This window comes from Berghia stephanieae, chromosome 1 (assembly GCF_034508935.2).
Source record: "Berghia stephanieae isolate SIO BIC M18660-M18661 chromosome 1, UCSD_Bste_1.3, whole genome shotgun sequence".
Taxonomy (NCBI): domain Eukaryota; kingdom Metazoa; phylum Mollusca; class Gastropoda; order Nudibranchia; family Aeolidiidae; genus Berghia; species Berghia stephanieae.
In genome coordinates this window covers 132,419,023-132,437,965 of record NC_088360.1, presented here as the reverse complement: position 1 = coordinate 132,437,965, position 18,943 = coordinate 132,419,023, and the positions used below count along the sequence as shown (strand labels likewise).

The 18,943-nt window shown below is 34.3% G+C and overlaps 1 protein-coding gene across 1 annotated transcript; it reads left to right on the top strand.

Annotated features, from left to right (window-relative positions):
* Positions 1 to 2,724: 2,724 nt before the first annotated feature.
* LOC144963219 (uncharacterized) lies at positions 2,725 to 10,977 on the top strand. Its single transcript, XM_078897042.1, has 6 exons — positions 2,725 to 3,092; positions 4,907 to 5,016; positions 5,712 to 5,782; positions 7,356 to 7,461; positions 7,869 to 7,955; positions 8,860 to 10,977. The coding sequence occupies exons 2-6, from the start codon at positions 4,920 to 4,922 to the stop codon at positions 9,210 to 9,212; spliced, it is 714 nt and encodes a 237-aa protein (XP_078753168.1). The 5' UTR covers positions 2,725 to 3,092; positions 4,907 to 4,919; the 3' UTR covers positions 9,213 to 10,977.
* The last annotated feature ends 7,966 nt before the right edge of the window (positions 10,978 to 18,943 follow it).

Here is an 18,943-nt window from a genome sequence, read left to right as displayed (position 1 = left end):
TCTGTACACATTTATGTTGAAATTCGTTTTTACAAGTTTGTGATCGGATGTTAGCAGTGTACCACCGTATGATCGCGAGTTGGTTGAGTAGTGTTTATGGCGGTGTCGACATATGATATAGTCTATTTAGTTGTGTATTGTTATCATTTTGTCTTGGGTTGGGTCTTTCCTTTGTCCTACCCATGTTGTCTTGTGTCTTGATGGGTGGTTGAAAGCACTGTTTGTTATGAAAAGTTTTCTCTGTTCACAGAACTGGACTAATTTTTCTCCGTTATCGTTACGTTTTCCTTTTGAGTATGATCCTAAATAAACACGGCAAAAATAGTAAATGAGCGAGAATGTCGCATTCATTACCAATATGAACTTAACTCAAGTCTATGGAAAATAAAGCAAAACAGCAATCCAAACAATGAATGGAAAGAGACGCAAGCGGCAATGAAATATGCGGGGGAAGAAAGTGCAGGCTCTATCAATACAACTAAGAACAAACCAAATCGAACGCCTAACATCGCTATTAACGATCTATCGCGGCAACAAAAAGAACTTAGGATCAGGATACAAAACACGAAAGACTCGGAAGAAATAATGAACCTGAAAACGGAACGAAACAAAATACTGCATTCAATTCGATCACTTACAATAAAACACAGGAACGAGGAATTAGACAAAAAAGTGGAAGACATAGAAAAGTCCAAAAATAACGCATCGTCTATGTTCAAAGCGACGAAATCTCTGAACCGAAAACCATTCGAGAACGCAAAACTACAGGATAAATTTGGCAAACAGACAACAAATCCCAACGATATCCTTGACATTGTAACTGACCACTTCCAACAGAAATTTCACAAACAAGTCTTACAAATATCGCCCTTCTCAGGAAACCCTAGAGACCTAAACAACCGCATCACAACAACTGAAGTTAGAAATAGCATAAAGTGCCTAAACAATAACAGATCCCCAGGCGAAGATGAAATTCCCGCTGAATTGCTGAAATGCGGTACCCTCTCCCTGGATCTGAGCATTGCAAACATAATGAACAAAACATTCTCAACACACAAAGACTGGGACATAAACAGCGGTGTCCTAATTACAATACAAAAACCAGGAAAAACGAAAGGACCCGTAAACAACCTGCGCCCAATAGCATTACTGAATACCATAAGAAAAACACTGTCAACTATTGTCCTCAACAGAATTAGACCGAAAATAGAAAAATATCTATCGCATAGCCAAAGCGGGTTTCGCCAAGACCGAAGCACATCGGACGTTGTATGGACACATAAATGGTTGGCAGCAAAGGCACTCAAAGAAAACATATCCATAACAATAACCGGAATCGATATGTCCGCAGCCTTTGATACGATCGACAGAGGAAAACTTTTGGAGATATTAACAGACATAGTAGACGAAGACGAGCTCCGAATAATCCGATTTCTCCTCAGCAACACAAAGATACAACCAAGGATATACGGGGCCACAAAACAGACGCAGTTCGAAAGTAACATCGGGACCCCCCAAGGAGATAGTCTGAGCCCGATTCTGTTCACAATATACTTAGAACACGCTCTGAAAGAAGTTCGAAAAGTCATTCCAAAACCAACGACTCATATTGAGAATCAATCCCTAAAGAAATCGCCTATGCAGATGATGTCGATTTTATTGGATCAACACCAGCAAATATAGACATCATACAAAATACCCTCATGAAATATAACTCCAAGTCAATGCCAATAAAACCGAATTTACAACAATATCGAGGAACAAAGAGGAATGGAAAAGAACAAAGAAAGTCGGCTCACTAATTGGAGACACCGAGGATGTACAAAGAAGAAAACAGCTATCAAACGCCGCACTCAGTAAACTCACCAATGTATGGATTAGAGGTGACAAAATAAAGAGAAAAACCAAACTGAAACTGTACCGTGCTCTTGTAAAACCGGTACTTCTGTATAACTGCGGCACTTGGGCGTTGACAAAATCCTAAGAAGAACATCTGGATGCCTTCCATCGCACACAGCTAAGAAGGGCACTGGACATCAAATACCCAAAAAAGATCTCAAATGAATCACTCTATAAGATCACAAAAGAAAGACCAATCTCCCTTGACATTTTACAACAACGATGGCAACTTTTCGGTCACATACTACGCAGGGACAAAAACATACCAGCTAACCAAGCCATGTCGGGATACTTCCAAAAACACGGGAACCTTTTCAGAGGAAGACCGACCACAACACTCCCTGTGATCCTAAACAAAAACCTCACAACACTTGGACAAAGCATTAGTCTCATAACGGCAGGGGACCCTGAAAATCTGAGAACCCTAGCAGAGGACCGGCAATATTGGAGACACCTCACACAGGAAATACTGGAAACAGCCAAAGCGACCCGATCTTTCGGTCGAGACGCGAAAGGCATCTAAGTCAAGTAAGTCAAGTCAGTCATATACATACATATATATATATATATAATATATATATATATATATATATATATATATATATATATATATATATATATATATATATATACATACATATATATATATATATATATATATATATATATATATATATTTATCTCTCTCTCTCGCTCTCTCTCTCTCTCTCTCTCTCTCTCTCTCTCTCTAATATATTATATATATATATATATATATATATATATATATATATATATATATATACTCTTATATTGCATGGTTTTTAACAACATCCATATGATTTTTTGACGTGATCTGACAACCATGGGTGGTTTCTGACAACATTGCTAAGTTGTCAAAAACCATGTAGGTTTTTTTCGTCTGAAAACGATTTGCCTTTGGTTGACAGATAAAAATAAGTTAAGTTGTTAAAAACGTTTGACTACAAGTTGAGTAGCGCCCCTTGGGTGCAAAGAAAATCTGAATGAATTTGGGTTTGAATCAGGCAGAGCTATGGCAATCTCTTGACACTGGAGATAGTTTTCTACTGGAATTTGACCTACTTCCGCTTCCGTTCGTTTTGTTTATTTGGGCGGACCGAAGATACAACTTGGGCGGACTGTGGTTTGTGCATTCAACATTCAATCTGATGAAGTAAAACTTACTGAATTAGGTGAGTATTTTTGTTTCAACTTGTTGTCCTATCTATCTAGATGCATGTTGTTGCTTTTTAAAAATTGTTTCTTGTATTGCCTGGGCGTGATCATTGAATGCAACTTTGGGCGACTGTTTTTAGAGTTAGAGTTCAGACTCAAACTGCCTAAAAGTTGAAGTACAACTACAAACGTCATTGTCAGAGTAATGAAATAGAGTAGTCATAGCGACATTTTTAATTCTTGAACGAATAAGTTGGGCTCTATTTATATTAAGTTGCCTTCTGATTTCCTAGATAATAAGAAAGCTGAGATAGTAGAGTCAAAGTCTCTGCACTGCCTGCTGCCGTTGCTGTGATTTTCAAACATGAACACAAATCACACAGATTATATTTGGAAATACTCTGTATTGGATTTCATTTCATTACAGTTACAGCACTAAGCTAAAAGAGTAAAAACTTACTTTATGGCTTAAACTTTAGTGAACACATTCAGACTTATTAGGCTTAGGGCTTAAAATTAAAAAGTAAGTAAGGGCACGAGGACAAGACGTCTAAAGTTTGATAACATTTTCAAACTCTATGAACTGTTTTTATTTTTTTATTATTATGGTAGTGGTAGAGACTAGGGAGTCCAAGATTTTAGCTTCCCAGCGTAAAACCGTATAATTTTGTTTATGGAACTGTTTCTATATGTTGAAGAGGCAAGTTTTTTAAATTCTATTTATTTATAACTTGTTCTTTTTTTTTGTTTTGGTTTAGTTGCTGTACTTGCTAGGTTGCTTTATTTAAAAAAGGGCTTTTTAATAATATTACCCCAGCCCCCCCCCCAGAACAGAGAAGTAAACGAATTTTTGAAACCAAGAGAATATTAAAGAACAACATTTTTAAAAATGGAAACTTAAAAAAAAACATTAAAGAAGAAAAGAAAAATAACGTTTGTGTTGGACGGTGATAACTTTCACTTTCAATCTCTCTTCTGTCTTTCCTCTCTATTTTTTAATTTTTTTTTTTTTGGTGGGTGGAGGGAGATTGGCATGTTATTATTATACAGACTAAAAATAATTAAACAGTAGATAAAGAACAAATACAAAACAACTTCACTCCACAACATAAGAAACAGTTCTAGTTATATATATATGAAAAAATATGACTTAACTTTGGAAGACCAAAATCATAGTCTCCCTAACAAAAATTTTAAAATATTAGTTAGAAAAATAAGAAAAGAAAATTAATTTTTGTGCTGGACGGCCAATAACCTACAATCTCTCTTCTGACTTATAAAAAAAAGGGGGAGGGGGGGGGGGCATGATAATAATATTATCACTATGCCTTAAGAAATAATAAATAAATCAATCAAGAACAGCAGCAAAAACAACCAATAATAATTAAATAGAAGAAAGGAAAACAAAAGAACAAAATCTCCCCTCAACATAAAGAGACAGAAGATTTTGGTCTCCCTAGACACGTCCTTTTATTATACTATACCCAGTGTGGTATCTAGATATCAAAATGAAAAAGAGGGAGAGAAGCAGGTTTTGTGATCCGCCAATTACATCCATTCTGCAGCTGCAGATAGGCTAACTGAGGTCTGTCAGTGAGGAAAAAGCTATTTGTAAAATTGGGGCGGTTTGCTTGCGCAATTAGGAAAGCATTCTGCACCATTCTCAGTTTTTATGAAATTTGGCATACAAATAATCTACAATTGTAGCTAATAGAAAATCCATCTCAACATATAAACTAAAGAACTACAGGTTTAAATTTACAAATTTTTACTTCACCATAACTCCATAACTGGTACGTTACGTTAATTCTATTCTTAATCATTATTTCAGATATGGCAGGAGGATGCTGCAAGCATCCCTTGACAAGCAAAATCTACAACAAGCGGAACAAGCATCCCTTGACAAACAAAAATTACATCAAGCGGAATCTCAAACTCAATGTAAGAATAAAAGAGTAGTCATAGAGTTATCAGTTATCAGACTTCTTCATTAGTAGCTTTCGTAAAGGAATCAAGAGTGTTCACGTAAAACACAGTTAAATGTTTGCAAAAATAATCAACTGAAGTGCCATACTGTGTTGTGTATGGTCATTCCATAGAGATTGTGACTTGGGTCAAATATGAAAGTTTAAGATACTTAGTTTAGGTACCTACCAACTACTGTAGTTCACATAAGAGACTGTTTGACACATTAGTTTTGTGTTGTCACATTGAGAAATGCGGTGTAACACCACTCGCCATCCCCACTCAGTCACATTTTAATTTTACTGATACTTAGCCAACTAACTAGTCATTTCACTGTTCCTGAATGCATAGAGCATGAGGCGGGCAGTTGAAACAGTACGAATATTTACATTTGAGTTTTGGTGCGCTCCGAGGATTCGATCCACTGACCTACCACTCCCGAGTCTTCCAATTGAGTGAAAGTTTAAGCTGTTATGCAATATTGATCATTTACTTCTTCCACGTGGGACATAGAAATTAAATATAGTTGACTTTTATGTATGATGTAAGCCAACCCTGTGATGGAACAACACTTGGATTTTGATATTAATCATTTACTACGTAAAACAATTTTTCAATAAAATTCATTTATAACATTGAGATACAATATTATTTTATTCATTCCCCCTTAGATAAAGGTGCAGTGAATGACAAAGTAGAAGAATGGCTGGACACTTTCCCATCCATAGTAGAATGTTCAAAGGTATGTTTATTCCAACAAAATACAATGCCTCATTTTGTTTTTATTAAAAAAATAAGTAAAATAATGTCAATCACTTACTTTATATTATGTTGGGTATGCTTCTTCAACTGATTTTATAATAATAATAATAATAATAATAAATGGCATTTATATAGCGCTTTACCCCGTTGTCACAGGCTCTAAGCGCTTTACAGTGATATAAAACAAAACATATTACAGTGAGACAAGTGTGAAGGAAACGTGATACGAATTCAATTTAACAACAACAAAATATGAAAATAATATTGCAACATTATGACGTAAAAAGATAAAACTTTAAGCGAGATTTGAACGTTGTCAACGAATCCGAGCATCTCACGTGTGACGGGAGAGAGTTCCAAAAATGGGGGGCCGAAAATTGAAAAGACTGTTCACCTATTTTACGCAATGGCTTAGGTTTGACAAGGATTGATTGGTCATTGCTTGACCTCAAGTTTCTATTGGGGACATATATGTTTAGAAGGTCTTTAATATAGGAGGGACTGTTCGTGCTCAGGGATTTGTAGACAACAGTACAAATCTTATAGGCAACTCTTTTTTCAACAGGAAGCCAATGTAACTCACGGAGAAGAAGAGTTGCTGACGGGTATTTTTTGTTATTGCGTACAATGAGCCTGGCTGCGTTATTTTGAGCAACCTGAAGTTTGCTAATTTTGTCTTTAGTTAAATTCGCCCAAAGGGAGTTACAATAGTCCAATTTAGATAAAACCAAGGAATTAATTAAAAGTTCTGTTATATGCTTCGGTATTAAATTACGAATTTTGCTTATTTTTTTCATTTCTATGTACATAGTTTGTATGGTGTTATTCACGTGGCTTGTCATGGAAAGATCTTTATCAATGATGACGCCAAGGTTTTTTGCTTTATTTGAAAATTCTATTGTGCTATTTCCGAGAGTAATTAGTGATTTATTTGCCTGTTTAAGGATACTCGGTCTTCCACACATTAAAATCTCAGTTTTACTATCATTTAATTTTAACTTATTGTGGTACATCCAAGATTTAATCTCATTAAAACAGCTCGTAATTCGTTGTATTAAGAACTGTAAATTACTAAGGGGTGCTGAATCATATATTTGCGTATCATCTGCATAAAAATGATAACTCAGATTGAATCTGGATATCACACTAGAAAGGGGCTGCATATATACAGTAAAAAGGACAGGGCCAAGAACAGAGCCTTGTGGCACTCCAAAATTTAGTAAAACTTATAGTGTAATAGCTTTAAAAATCCTAATAAATATTGGAATGTAACATCTAATGATCAAATACAAAGTCATGGCTTATTTTGATATTTTGATTAACATCAATTGAGACAATGAACTTCTGGGTTTACATGACACTAAATTTGTGCATTTTGCAAATCTTGTGGTATTTTGTTGAAAATAGTTTTTTCCTTTCAAGTATGCGCCATGACCTTTTAAAAATGCTGATTTAAAAATTTGCTTTACATCTTCTCTCACTAGGACATTAAATTAGTATCCCCATGCTCACTGTTTAAATTTAAACATCTTTATATTCCTAATATTTTAAAGGTTTCCGGCAGTATTGGTGTACCACCATCTGAGACCATATCTGAGCACCTTGACTTCCCAGCACTTCACTGTGATCTTATGCAAGATGAGGATTATTACCCACCTGGTAAGGAATCATCACCACAATCATGTTTTAATGCTTTCAAGTCATGATTTTATTTTACACAACATATGTTCAAGTCAATTTTTTTAAAAAGGACTTACAATATGATACTGCGGTATAAGTATAAAAGATGCATGCTAACAAAAACTTTAATCATTATTGGTAGTATTGATCATGCTGTTATGATCTTTTATGAATTTGATACAATTGATTAAAAAGTACTGCATTCAAAATAAAGAGAAACTTAAATGTGAAGTTGTTTTTTTTTAATTTGGTCGAGAGTATTAATGTTAGATCATAATATATTTCAAATTATTAATATTTGAGTTTACTCAACTTCTAATTCATTTTAAATGTAATCTAATTTTCACCACAAGGCTCACTTTCAAAATTGAATTATCATATTTTAGATGACTCTGATTCTGATGAAGATGAAAGTATGGTAGACTCCAGTTCTGAGGTGATTGATAACCAAGGTGAAACAGATAATACTTATGGTAAGGTTAATTCCTTGTGTTTACCCGTTTTTCTGTATTTGAAAGAGATCGATATGAAAGCTGTGTGTTTGATTATTATTCCTATTAAAAGTAACGGTAGCATTTAGATATATAGTGATTTTCACCAAGGCCTCAAAGCGATTTACAACATATCATTGTCTTGACATGTCACTGCAAAACAATAATGACACTTGGGGACAATGCCTGCATGGCGATTGGCGCATCTTACAATTTTTCAGGACACCACAAAACAACACCTGCCACTTTAACATGAACTCATGAAATGAACACGGAACTTCTAGCTTAACGTTCATCTCTGATAGGATGAGGAAATGCGTGTGAAATGTATTTCCAAGGACATAAACGCCGGTCTAACAATTTTCGTATCGTGCTTGGATGCGACCCACGCGTGTCACCGGCCTGGACCCATTTGTAAGATAGTTATGATGTTGACATCAGTGTTAGCGAATGAATAGCAGAAAAGTGACGATACCAAGTGTTATATATGTTGACCATAGTTCTTCTTATTGAAATCAAAGACTTCTTAGATATGGTAATCTAATAATATAAGCGGAAGTAAAGGAAGTAGGATAATACGCTCAATGACTGACAGATTTATAGAAGAAGCAGACCCAGACGAGCTTTTCTTTTGTTTTTAATTAATTAATGGTAACTAATTATGGTTTCAAAACATTCCGAAATCAATCCGAATTTAGTTTTATTTATCTACCAAATTTCAATTGCTGTACTAATAAAATCTGCAGCTTTGTGCAAAAATTAGGGCTATTTTTCAAAAACTAGTAATGATGCATTGCATTTGTCATAAATGTGCCATTTTAGATATTAAGCCTATTTATAGTGTTATCACCCAGTCTATCTATTCCTATTATCATTTGTATTTCAGTATCCCAAGCAAAGTCCAGAGGCAAGAAGGATGGCTATTTCTTAGACAAGAGACAGTACTGCTTTTTTTGTCAGAATGGTCAGCTAAACCTGGCAAGGCACAAATCAAAAATACACTTTCAAGAGAAGGAGGTTGCCGCTATGTTGTCTTATAAGGAATTAGGTGAAATGAGAAAATATCAATTGACACTAACGAAACTCAGGTGTGCAGGAAACTTTAAACATAATATTAAAATTTTAAATGCTGGTGGAACCAATATTGTGGTTGTGAAAAGGCCAAGTAAAAAAAGAAGAGCTGACAAATTCTTTACATGCCCCCACTGTTATGGCTTTTATTACAAGGCAGAAATGTAGAGGCGTGCAAAGAAATGTCCTCTTAAGGATTGAATTACTGAAGAAGAAAAGGATAAATCTGTATATTTTACTCTTTTTGTTGTCAAATTATAGTTTCAACTGGGACAGATTAGACAAAAAATAATTTTTAAGTCTCATCCACCAATATGTTTGTATTATTATATTATCTTAATATTCTTGCTCCTTTTATACTATATTTTGTATTTTAGTTACAAAAGCTTTAAGCAGCTGATGATTCAGGTATCGGTTTAAAATCAGCACCAACAAACTAAATGCAAAGCGAAGTGAGCACTTTGCCCTGAAGATATATCCATCAAGCTCTCAAATAAGAAAAAGGAATTCTCCTTTTGCCTCAAAATCAGTTGCAAAGATCAAATCAAAGCAGCAGTATTGCATAATAATGGCCAATTCTGAAATCCATACTTTGTGAAAAATATCTCGAATTTTGTGGTGGGTCATGTAATTTGGTTTAATTAGTTTGTGAGCTATGTAAATGTACATGTGTATGTTTTAGTGGTGTTAATTTTAATTGTTAGCCTGGCAGCTTATATCAATATCAACTGTGTGTTTTTTTTTTTTTATAACTCAGAAGATTTGGTACAGCTGATCAAATTTGTGTTTGGGTATTTGCAGAGAATTATGCATGTGTTTATTATTGGGACATTAGGTTATAAGGACTTGGTGAAATTCATGTCTTTTGGTCTTTTCATTGGGCAGTTCTTAGTCATGAAAGATGCACGTTTTTATTTAATCTCTATTCAGACACAAATTATCGACGTTAATATTCATATTTTTTTATTTGTTCTAGTTCTTATTCTGGGCATTGTTATCTCACCATTCAGTTACATGGAGGCTTTGATTTTACTCAAAGTGATGTATGGGTTGTCTCCTAGCTGCTACTTACTGATATATAATATAAATTGTAATTGGTCGTTTTTCAGTTAAATATTGTAATCTTAATATCATTGACAAGGATCAGTCTTTGGTTAAATATGAATGTATTTTTATATGAATGTATAGTGTGGGTATATGTTACGCTCAGGTATTTTATCTACCTGGGTGGGGTTCCTGACCTCCCATAGTGGACAGGGAGGTACTTACTGTCTTCTATCCCCCTATATCTATTTTCCAACTAGCTTTCTGTCTTTGTCTTGGTTTTGTCCTGTCCCTGACCGGATACCCTTGGTGAGAGGGAAACAGTCAAATGTATAGTTAGTTTTGGGAGATGATATTTTTTTCCTTGTAAATCATCTCTCTGTTATGTAATGTTTCAAGTTTTGTTTAGATCTTATATATGACTTGTAATCATTTGTGTGTATTCCCTTTAGTGGGGACCTGTGCTTGTGACTGGATAAGACTTTGAGGTGATCTCAAACTAAGTACTTTGATAGTGTGCTCTTGGAATCTGCATCTGTTCCCTATTTGAATCAATTCCGCTTTGTCTTAACTTTTCTTGGGTGCTTTAATTGTCATTTTTGAACCTTTTACTATCCTATTTTCTTCCTTTTTACTTAATGTGTTGCAAGCGCCGTAAAACCCTTGAAAACAAAAATAAAACATTTTATCTTCGGTCGACTCTGGGGCATTCTTCCTATTTTAAATTTCTGGAAGTTGATAAGCCTTAATTATATTTGGTGGTGTTTTATGTGCTTTTGTTTTTGGTTTCATTTCATTTTTGCTAAAGCAATATTTTATCTTGTATTGTTTTTATTTTTATTTTATTTCTTCAATATTTAAAAGAAAATAAAATTATTTGTGAACATTACACCATGCTCTGCTTACTTCCTTATACTACTATCTCCATTTACCATTGTGATTAAGCTTGGTAATTAAAACGTCTCTCTCCAGAAGTTTCGAGTATTATCAAACATGAAAAAGAAATATATATTAATGCATAGAATCTTCTGTAATTTAATGTAAAAGTGAGTTTCAACCAGTACTGAGTCCACCAATTAACATAATGAAAAGCATGGAGATAGAGCCTTTTTGATTCTCTGCCAATGAATAGTTGTTGGCTTTTCTTGAAGTTAAGGGATGTGCATTCGAGCACTATAAGCTTAGAGGAAAAGAGAGCTCCTTAAAATCTGTGTGGCCCATAAAGCTGGATCTTAACTCACTCAACCTTAGAGATTGTTGTTACTTTTCAAATTTGAATGTATTAAAAATGAGCATGTACTTAGATAAATTTATTCAACTATCAATAACATGCAAAAACGAAAAACATTAGCTTTGATAATACACCTATATTTTGTCTCATAAATATGTATTAAATAGGCATGGGTAAAAGTAACCCGGGTTAACTACAGAGTCGGAGTTAGGGTTGAGTGAGTTAAGTCATCAGTACCTTTAAAATGAAGCAGACGATTCTTATTCATTAAAAATTTGGACCGGGAGCTACAATATCACATCTTACTTTTCCAACATGCTGTTATACATTTGCTTTTTATCATCCTTGCTCAATGGAAAAACTGGACCTTGTGGCAATGAACCCGAGACCTTCCGATTAGGATTTGAAGGTGCTAAGCATGTCCCTTTTAACCGACCTGTGGTGAGGGATTTGTCAATCCTCTCTATGAGTAACTTTCTGTGTTTGTACATGTACTTGTTTAAGCTTTTCACAGACAATGTGATTTGTAACCAAACACACAACGTTTGATAAATCACGTTAAATTTCTTTTTAAAATTGATGTGCTTAAAACAGTAAAGGCTAATTTACTGATTTTAGAACATCAAATTTAAAGATTATGGAATTTTGCTGGTTGGATTATTGATATATTTGCTATTGTTCTGGGCTGGACGAATGGGATCATTAATATTATGTGGAGGAGAGTGGTGTGTGCAAGTCAGATTTCCAGATCTGTAGTTTGTGCATGTTGTAACTCAGGAGTTCATTAAATGAATCACCCATTTGAACAATTATCTTGCCTGAAATCAACTTAGAAACTTGAAATTCACAGACAAGAGGTATAAAGGATGGGTTTATGTGTCTGATTTTTTTCCAATTTATTTTGGTTGAGTGGACCAATCATCCACGGCTCTCGAAAATAGTGTGAAAACTACGCAAATTTCGAACCCCGATTACTCAACCACCTAATAAAAATTCGCTATGTCAGCAGCACTTTTACTGAAAGACAATAGAGAGAACTACCCACAAACCGATTTTCTGATTTTTCATGCCAGTCGGCTGACCACCTGCCACTCCCCAAAGTGAATGATGCGCTGAGTGAATGATGGAATAGTGTTATATAACAACATATTTTCATATACATGTTATATGACAACCTACTGTCATGTACATGGTATATGTCAACTCACACCCCTGTCCATGGTATATCACAACACACTATCCTAAACAGGTTTTCAACAACTTCTTTAATTTGAATGTATAATGTAATTATCAGACCATATATGGCATAATTGATGACCACTGGTCACGGCTATCTAATTATCGTCCACCCAGAATGTCTGGAAGTGGTGGTTGTCATATCCCTGTGTGCTAACAAAGTCGCGAAAAACCACCGCATATGAGTATATATATATATATATATATATATATATATATATATATATATATATATATATATATATATATATATATGCTTATTTTTAAAAATGTACTTTGTAATCCCATGGCACCTCCTGTCTGACAACCAAACAAACAACCAATTATACTGGCATAATAATAATAACACGTTCAAAAAGTTTTGGCCAACAAAATTGGCCTGCCTGTATCGATCGATAAAATTAACCCTCAATCTGTCAAAACAAAAAAAACAAAAAAAAAACAAAACAAAACAAAAAAACAAAAAACAAAAACAAAAACAAAAACAAAAACAACAAACTCTCAAAACTGAGAGTTCATTGAAGGAATTTTAATCGATCGATATTTGAAGGACGAGTTTTTCTGGTGAAACTTTTTAAAACGTGTTTTGTTTCCTTCGAAGTAAAAAAAAAAAAAAGAAAAGTAGAGCTTTTATATAGCTCAATATCTACTAAACTTGCTCAAAGCGCTTTACAAGGGGTCCCTGACCAACAGCAACACGTAACATGTAGAACGAGACATGACGCATGTTAGGCGATTATACAATATTTTTTGCCAGACAATGACAACGCTGTTAACGATCAGTTACTTATTTTACACCTGAGTACAGTGAGAGAATGTGAGAAAGGAGTTTTTTTTCCCAAGGACTCAATGATGCGTTGAGCTGGTTAACGTAGCCACCATTTCTGCAATCTTGAGAAAAACAAAAACAAACCAGAGCGTTTATATAGCGCAATATCGACTAAACATGCACAAAGCGTTTTACAAAAGGGTATCCCAGCCAATAGCAACACTTAACATCTAGGACGAGACACGATCACGCCTGCTAGTAGTCATTCCTAGCCTCTTGGCCCATGGAGCCGGAGTTTATCCCGGTTTCTATAGCGTGAAACGGACAATAACTATTGCTTGCTGTCCTTTGGATAGGACGCGAGTCTGTCGCAAAGTACTTTCCGCCAGATCTAATAGACCAGCTACCCAATCACTGCTGGGTGGACAGGGAGGTCAGAAGAAATCTCGACTGCATTCGGGATCGATCTCGGTCCCTTTGTGTGTGAAGCGAGTGCTCTACCAACTGAGCTATCGGGACCCCTAACGCCTGTTTTGCGACATCACAATTGTGACCCCTCGTCTCAAAACGGTATTAAGTAGGGATCATTAAGATGCTAAAAATTAAATTTGTAGCCAGAAATATCAGACTTGCGTTGAGTTTATAAACTTTTTTGGGGAAAATGAATATCATATTTCAGGTTGCTAAATACCAATAATTCATAATTTTGTCCAGTTTGCCTTTAATTTAACATTTTAGCATCTGGGTCATCCCGACATAATACCATTTTGAGACGTAGGGTCACATTTATTACAGAGACAACGCTGTTAACGTCCAGGTAGTTATTTTACACCTGTGTACGGTGAGAGAGAGAGAGAGAGAGAGAGAGAGAGAGAGAGAGAGAGAGAGAGAGAGAGAGAGAGAGGGTGTGAGTAAAGAGCGTCAACTATGAGGCGCTCAAAGTGGGACTCGAACCTTCAGGTCCGACTACGTGTCATACCACCACACCACTAAACCACACACCAGAAAGGAGACGTTTTCAATTCATCATATAAAAACTTCTTCTTTCAGTTTATCCTGCATTTTGCAGGGTTGCCATAATGAAGCCAAATCTCCATGCATTCCAGGTTCATAGCATCATCTTCCTCCTGGCCCAATTCTTTCATATCGTCCTTTACATTATCCGACCATCTAGTCTTTGGGTGTCCCTTTTTTCTTTTCTTTCCCGCTAATAGGATTCAATAGTCGTAACGTCACTTCCTTCATAATGACGCATGGTAACTTAGCAACACTGGCTCTAAACTATCGGAACAATGGCAGACGCCCGTATGAAATATTTCTCAGCGAGAATACAAGCGTATCCAGAGGAAAAAAACCCCATAAACTTGATCATGTTTTGACTTTTACACATTCTGGTCACAAGACATATGAAAAGTTCTAGCCAGCTTGAAGAATAAAAAGTAATGATTTTCTTTGTTTAGAACCAAGATGGCCGCTGTTGCCGGGCGGCGTGACAACAGACTACTGAATCCAATTGTAAGTCCAGTACTTTCCTCCCCAAGTACTCCCTCTCTCGTCTTTTAACATGTCCGAAACATTTCAAATATGTCTTTCTTTCATCTTTCACCATAAACAAACTGTAATGTAATTTAATTACCTTGCGGATAAACATAAATACGAAGACCGAACCGGAACTGGATGAGCTCCCCTTTCCCGCCACTTCACATTGGACTGGCACTTTTCCCCTAACCGTCGTGCGAGACAGACCGTTGCCATCGTCAACTTTTTGCCTGACACTGACCAAAAAATGACGTCAATATACAAGTCTTTGACCACAAAAGAAAACAAATCGTGAGTTGTATTCAGTAGTTCAACCAATGGAATCACTCGTTTTCTTGAGCTCTACTAACGACAACTCACTAGACGCTGCACAAACCTAAAAAAAATTGAAGTCAAAATATATGTCTTAGGGGATTCTGGTGTCAGGCTATAGATAGTATGCGCTTGGCTAAGAAGCTCATAACATTGCCATCCGGAAGTACAAATGACCAACACACAAAACTGTGTGTATCCATGAACGTTTATAGTCAGGTTAATACAGTTCAGTGAGCATTACTCATAAACGCGGATGGCAAAAAACAATAACAAAGACCTGAGTGACGTCATCTTCGAACTATCTATTAGTTAACGATGACAGACCACCACCACAACATAAATCAGGTTAATCCTTAGAACCCCCCCCGCCCCCCCCCAACAAAAAAGCAAACAAAAAAACTAGAGCATTTATATAGCGCAATGTCCACTAAACGTGCTCAAAGCGCTTTACAAAGGGTCCCTGGCCAACAGCAACACGTAACATGTAGGGTGGGAAATGACGCCTGTTAGGCGATATTACAAATTGTTTTTGATACAGAGACGATGCTGTTAACGGCCAGGTCCTCATTTTACACCCGAGTACGATGAGAGAAGTGATTAAAGATCCTTTTCCAAGGGCTCAATTATGCGCCGAGCAAGGCTCGAACCCAGGTCCTTCCGGTCCGAAAGCGAGTGTCATACCACAAGACCACATAGCCGCTATGTAACATACATAGAAGATATATGAGATACGGTACACAAACAAACGAACAAAAATGTTTAAAAATTGAAAAATGAAGAAAGTGAGCAACACAGTGGATATATAATGGTATTTTTAATGAATTATTTTGGTTAAAACTACATAGAGAGTGTGATAATTTTAACTGTCAAAAATCTCTCAATCAACCGTATAATATAAAAATGCTAGAATCAGTTATATTTCAAATAATCATAAAATAAACTGGTAGCATTGATAAAACCGACTTTCTGACACTCCAAATATCTAACGTTATCGATACTGTACCCTCGTGCAATAACAAAACACGTTATATCATTTTAAATAGAAATACTTTACTTCACAGATTATAGAAATATCGAAGGTGACCCCGAACTTGTCTGAAATCGATTTTTTTCCGGTTAGTAAGTATATCCTGTGTTGAAGATTTTATGATAAATAAGTTGGAGGTAAATGAATATCGATATCATATATTGATATATTATGAAGTAAAAGATTTCAGACCAAAATGATGATACGGTGTTTTGTCGTTACAAGAAGGTATAAATGTAGAATATGACACGAGATTTCATCAAACATTAATTTATTCAAACTGAACCAGCAACTTGTTCTGTCCAATTCTGAAAAAAAAAAAACAACCCAAAGAAACACGTATTTAAAATTTTGGCCAAAAATAATCGTCCTTTAAAATATCGATCGATTATAATGACTCTCATCTTGGCAAATACATTTTTAAAAACCTCTCAAAACTGGGAATTTCTTGAAAACTTCGTAAAGTCTCAGGTTTGAGAGATCTTGCCAAGATGAGGATCATTCTAATCTATCGTATTTGAAGGACGAGTTTTGTGGCAAAAAATTTAAATACGTGTTTTTTTTTTGTTTTTTTTTTTTTCATTTTTGTCATCTTGTTTACTAATCTGCAGAATTCCTCATGAGGAAATAATACCATACACGTAAATATGTAAAGTGAAATAAAAAAAAACATAAAATGAATGTTCACAAAACATAATAATAATAATAATAATAATAATAATAATAATAATAATAATAATAATAATAGTAATAATAATAATAATAATAATAATAATATAATAATAATAATAATAATAATAATAATAATAATAATAATAATAATAATAATAATAATAATAATCAGACTTTCGTACAACTAATGAATTCATTCATCCATTCACACATGAATTTTTTCGTCTTTATTGTGTGTTAACATTTGTTAGAAAATCGGTGAAGATAATTAATATTATGATCTTATCAAAATATATGTCAAAGAGCTTACCAAGAATCAAAACAAAACAACCCCCCCCCCTTCCAAAAAAAACAAACAACAAAAACAAACAAACAAACAACCCCCTCCCTAAAAGAAAATAAACAAAAAACAAAATAAAACAAAACAAACAAGCCAAATACCCCCTCCCAATATATTAAAAACAAAAATCAACATCACAAATAAGAACAAACAAATAATAAAAGAAAAAAAACAACCCCCCCCCCCAAAAAAAAAAAAAACCCAACCCCCCCCCCCCAAAAAAAAGAACAAACAAAAAACCAAAACAAAAAACAGACAGAAACCCAATACATGTAAATTGTTTAGTTTAAAATTCTCCAACAACTCGAAAGTGTCCCTGTTAATTTTCTGAAGATTGTTCAGCTGACAACAAACACAAAATAATAATATTCGGAAAAGACAATTCTTTCACAAACTCAAATGCAATTTTGCTGAAATTTGATGAGACTATTATCCAAATAAAAACAAAAAAAAAAAAACAATTATTTCCCATACAAATTCCAAAATAAAAGCATAAATGCCTTTTCCCATACAATAAGAAATTTAGAAAAAAAAATTTGGTCTCTTCGTTCAAGTGATGAATAAAATATCAATAAGAAAACAAACAAATAAACAATAATAATAAATAGGTTACGTGGTTCTTGCTCTCTTCGCAACGATTGGTGGTAAGGAAATATTTGGTCTCTAAGGATTCAAAACAACAAAAACCAAATCAAAACAAAACAATAAAAAGAACAAAACAAACAACAACAACAACCCCCCCCCCCAACCCAACAAAATAACAACAACCCCCAAAAAAGCCCCCCCCCCCCCCCAAAAAAAAAAAAAATAAATAAAAAACCAAAAAAAAACCCCCCAATAAAACCCCAAAACAAAATAACAAAAAGTAAACAAACAAACATTCTCGTGATTTTGAGGGATTACTAAATTTGAAAAAATGAAATTAATGTAATGAAAGATCGACTTCAAACTGTTTTGATATCATTGTCTTTAAAATTATATATATATATATATATATATATATATATATATATATATATATATATATATATATATATATATATATATATATATATATATATATATATATATAATATATATATATAATCCTTGGAATATTTATATATATATATTATATATATATATTATATATATATATATATATATATATATATATATATATATATATATATATATATATAAATCCTTGGAATTGTTACAAAATGTTATCCATCTCATTTTCTCGTTGCATCAGGTTATTATTTATTATTTGTTCCTATTTTTTTTTGGGTACAACTTGCATCAACGATCAAAACGCGTTTCTGTTGATTTTCTATCGGTTGTTCTCTGAGAGTCTTTTGACATAATCTGACATATTGACCTTAATATTCACTATTGTTGGTTTTTTTAATAACTACTGTCGTAAAAGAAAAATATATCCATATCAAATGAAAGTTAGGATAAAATTTCAATTATCTTTTAAGCAAAATTGACTCTTAAATTAAATTGTTCCCATAATCAACCCCCCCCCCCCCCCCCCATATATTCACATCTAGAGATAAAGGGCGCCGATTGGATTTGAAAAATGAATAATTTCTGCTGCACTCTAAAAAATACGTATTTAAAATTTTGAGCAGAAAATCTGCCCTTCAAATATAAATCGATTAGAATGACTCATCAAAATGACTCTCTTGGCAAAAACTCTCATAAATGGGATTTTCATGAGTCCCAGGTTTGAGAGATTTTG

Coding starts and splice junctions, on each gene's coding strand:
- LOC144963219 (XM_078897042.1), top strand. CDS start 4,920: ATGCTGCAAGCATCCCTTGACAAGCAAAATCTACAACAAGCGGAACAA. Junction 5,017..5,711: donor AGCGGAATCTCAAACTCAAT/GTAAGAATAAAA, acceptor ATTCCCCCTTAG/ATAAAGGTGCAGTGAATGAC. Junction 5,783..7,355: donor CCATAGTAGAATGTTCAAAG/GTATGTTTATTC, acceptor AATATTTTAAAG/GTTTCCGGCAGTATTGGTGT.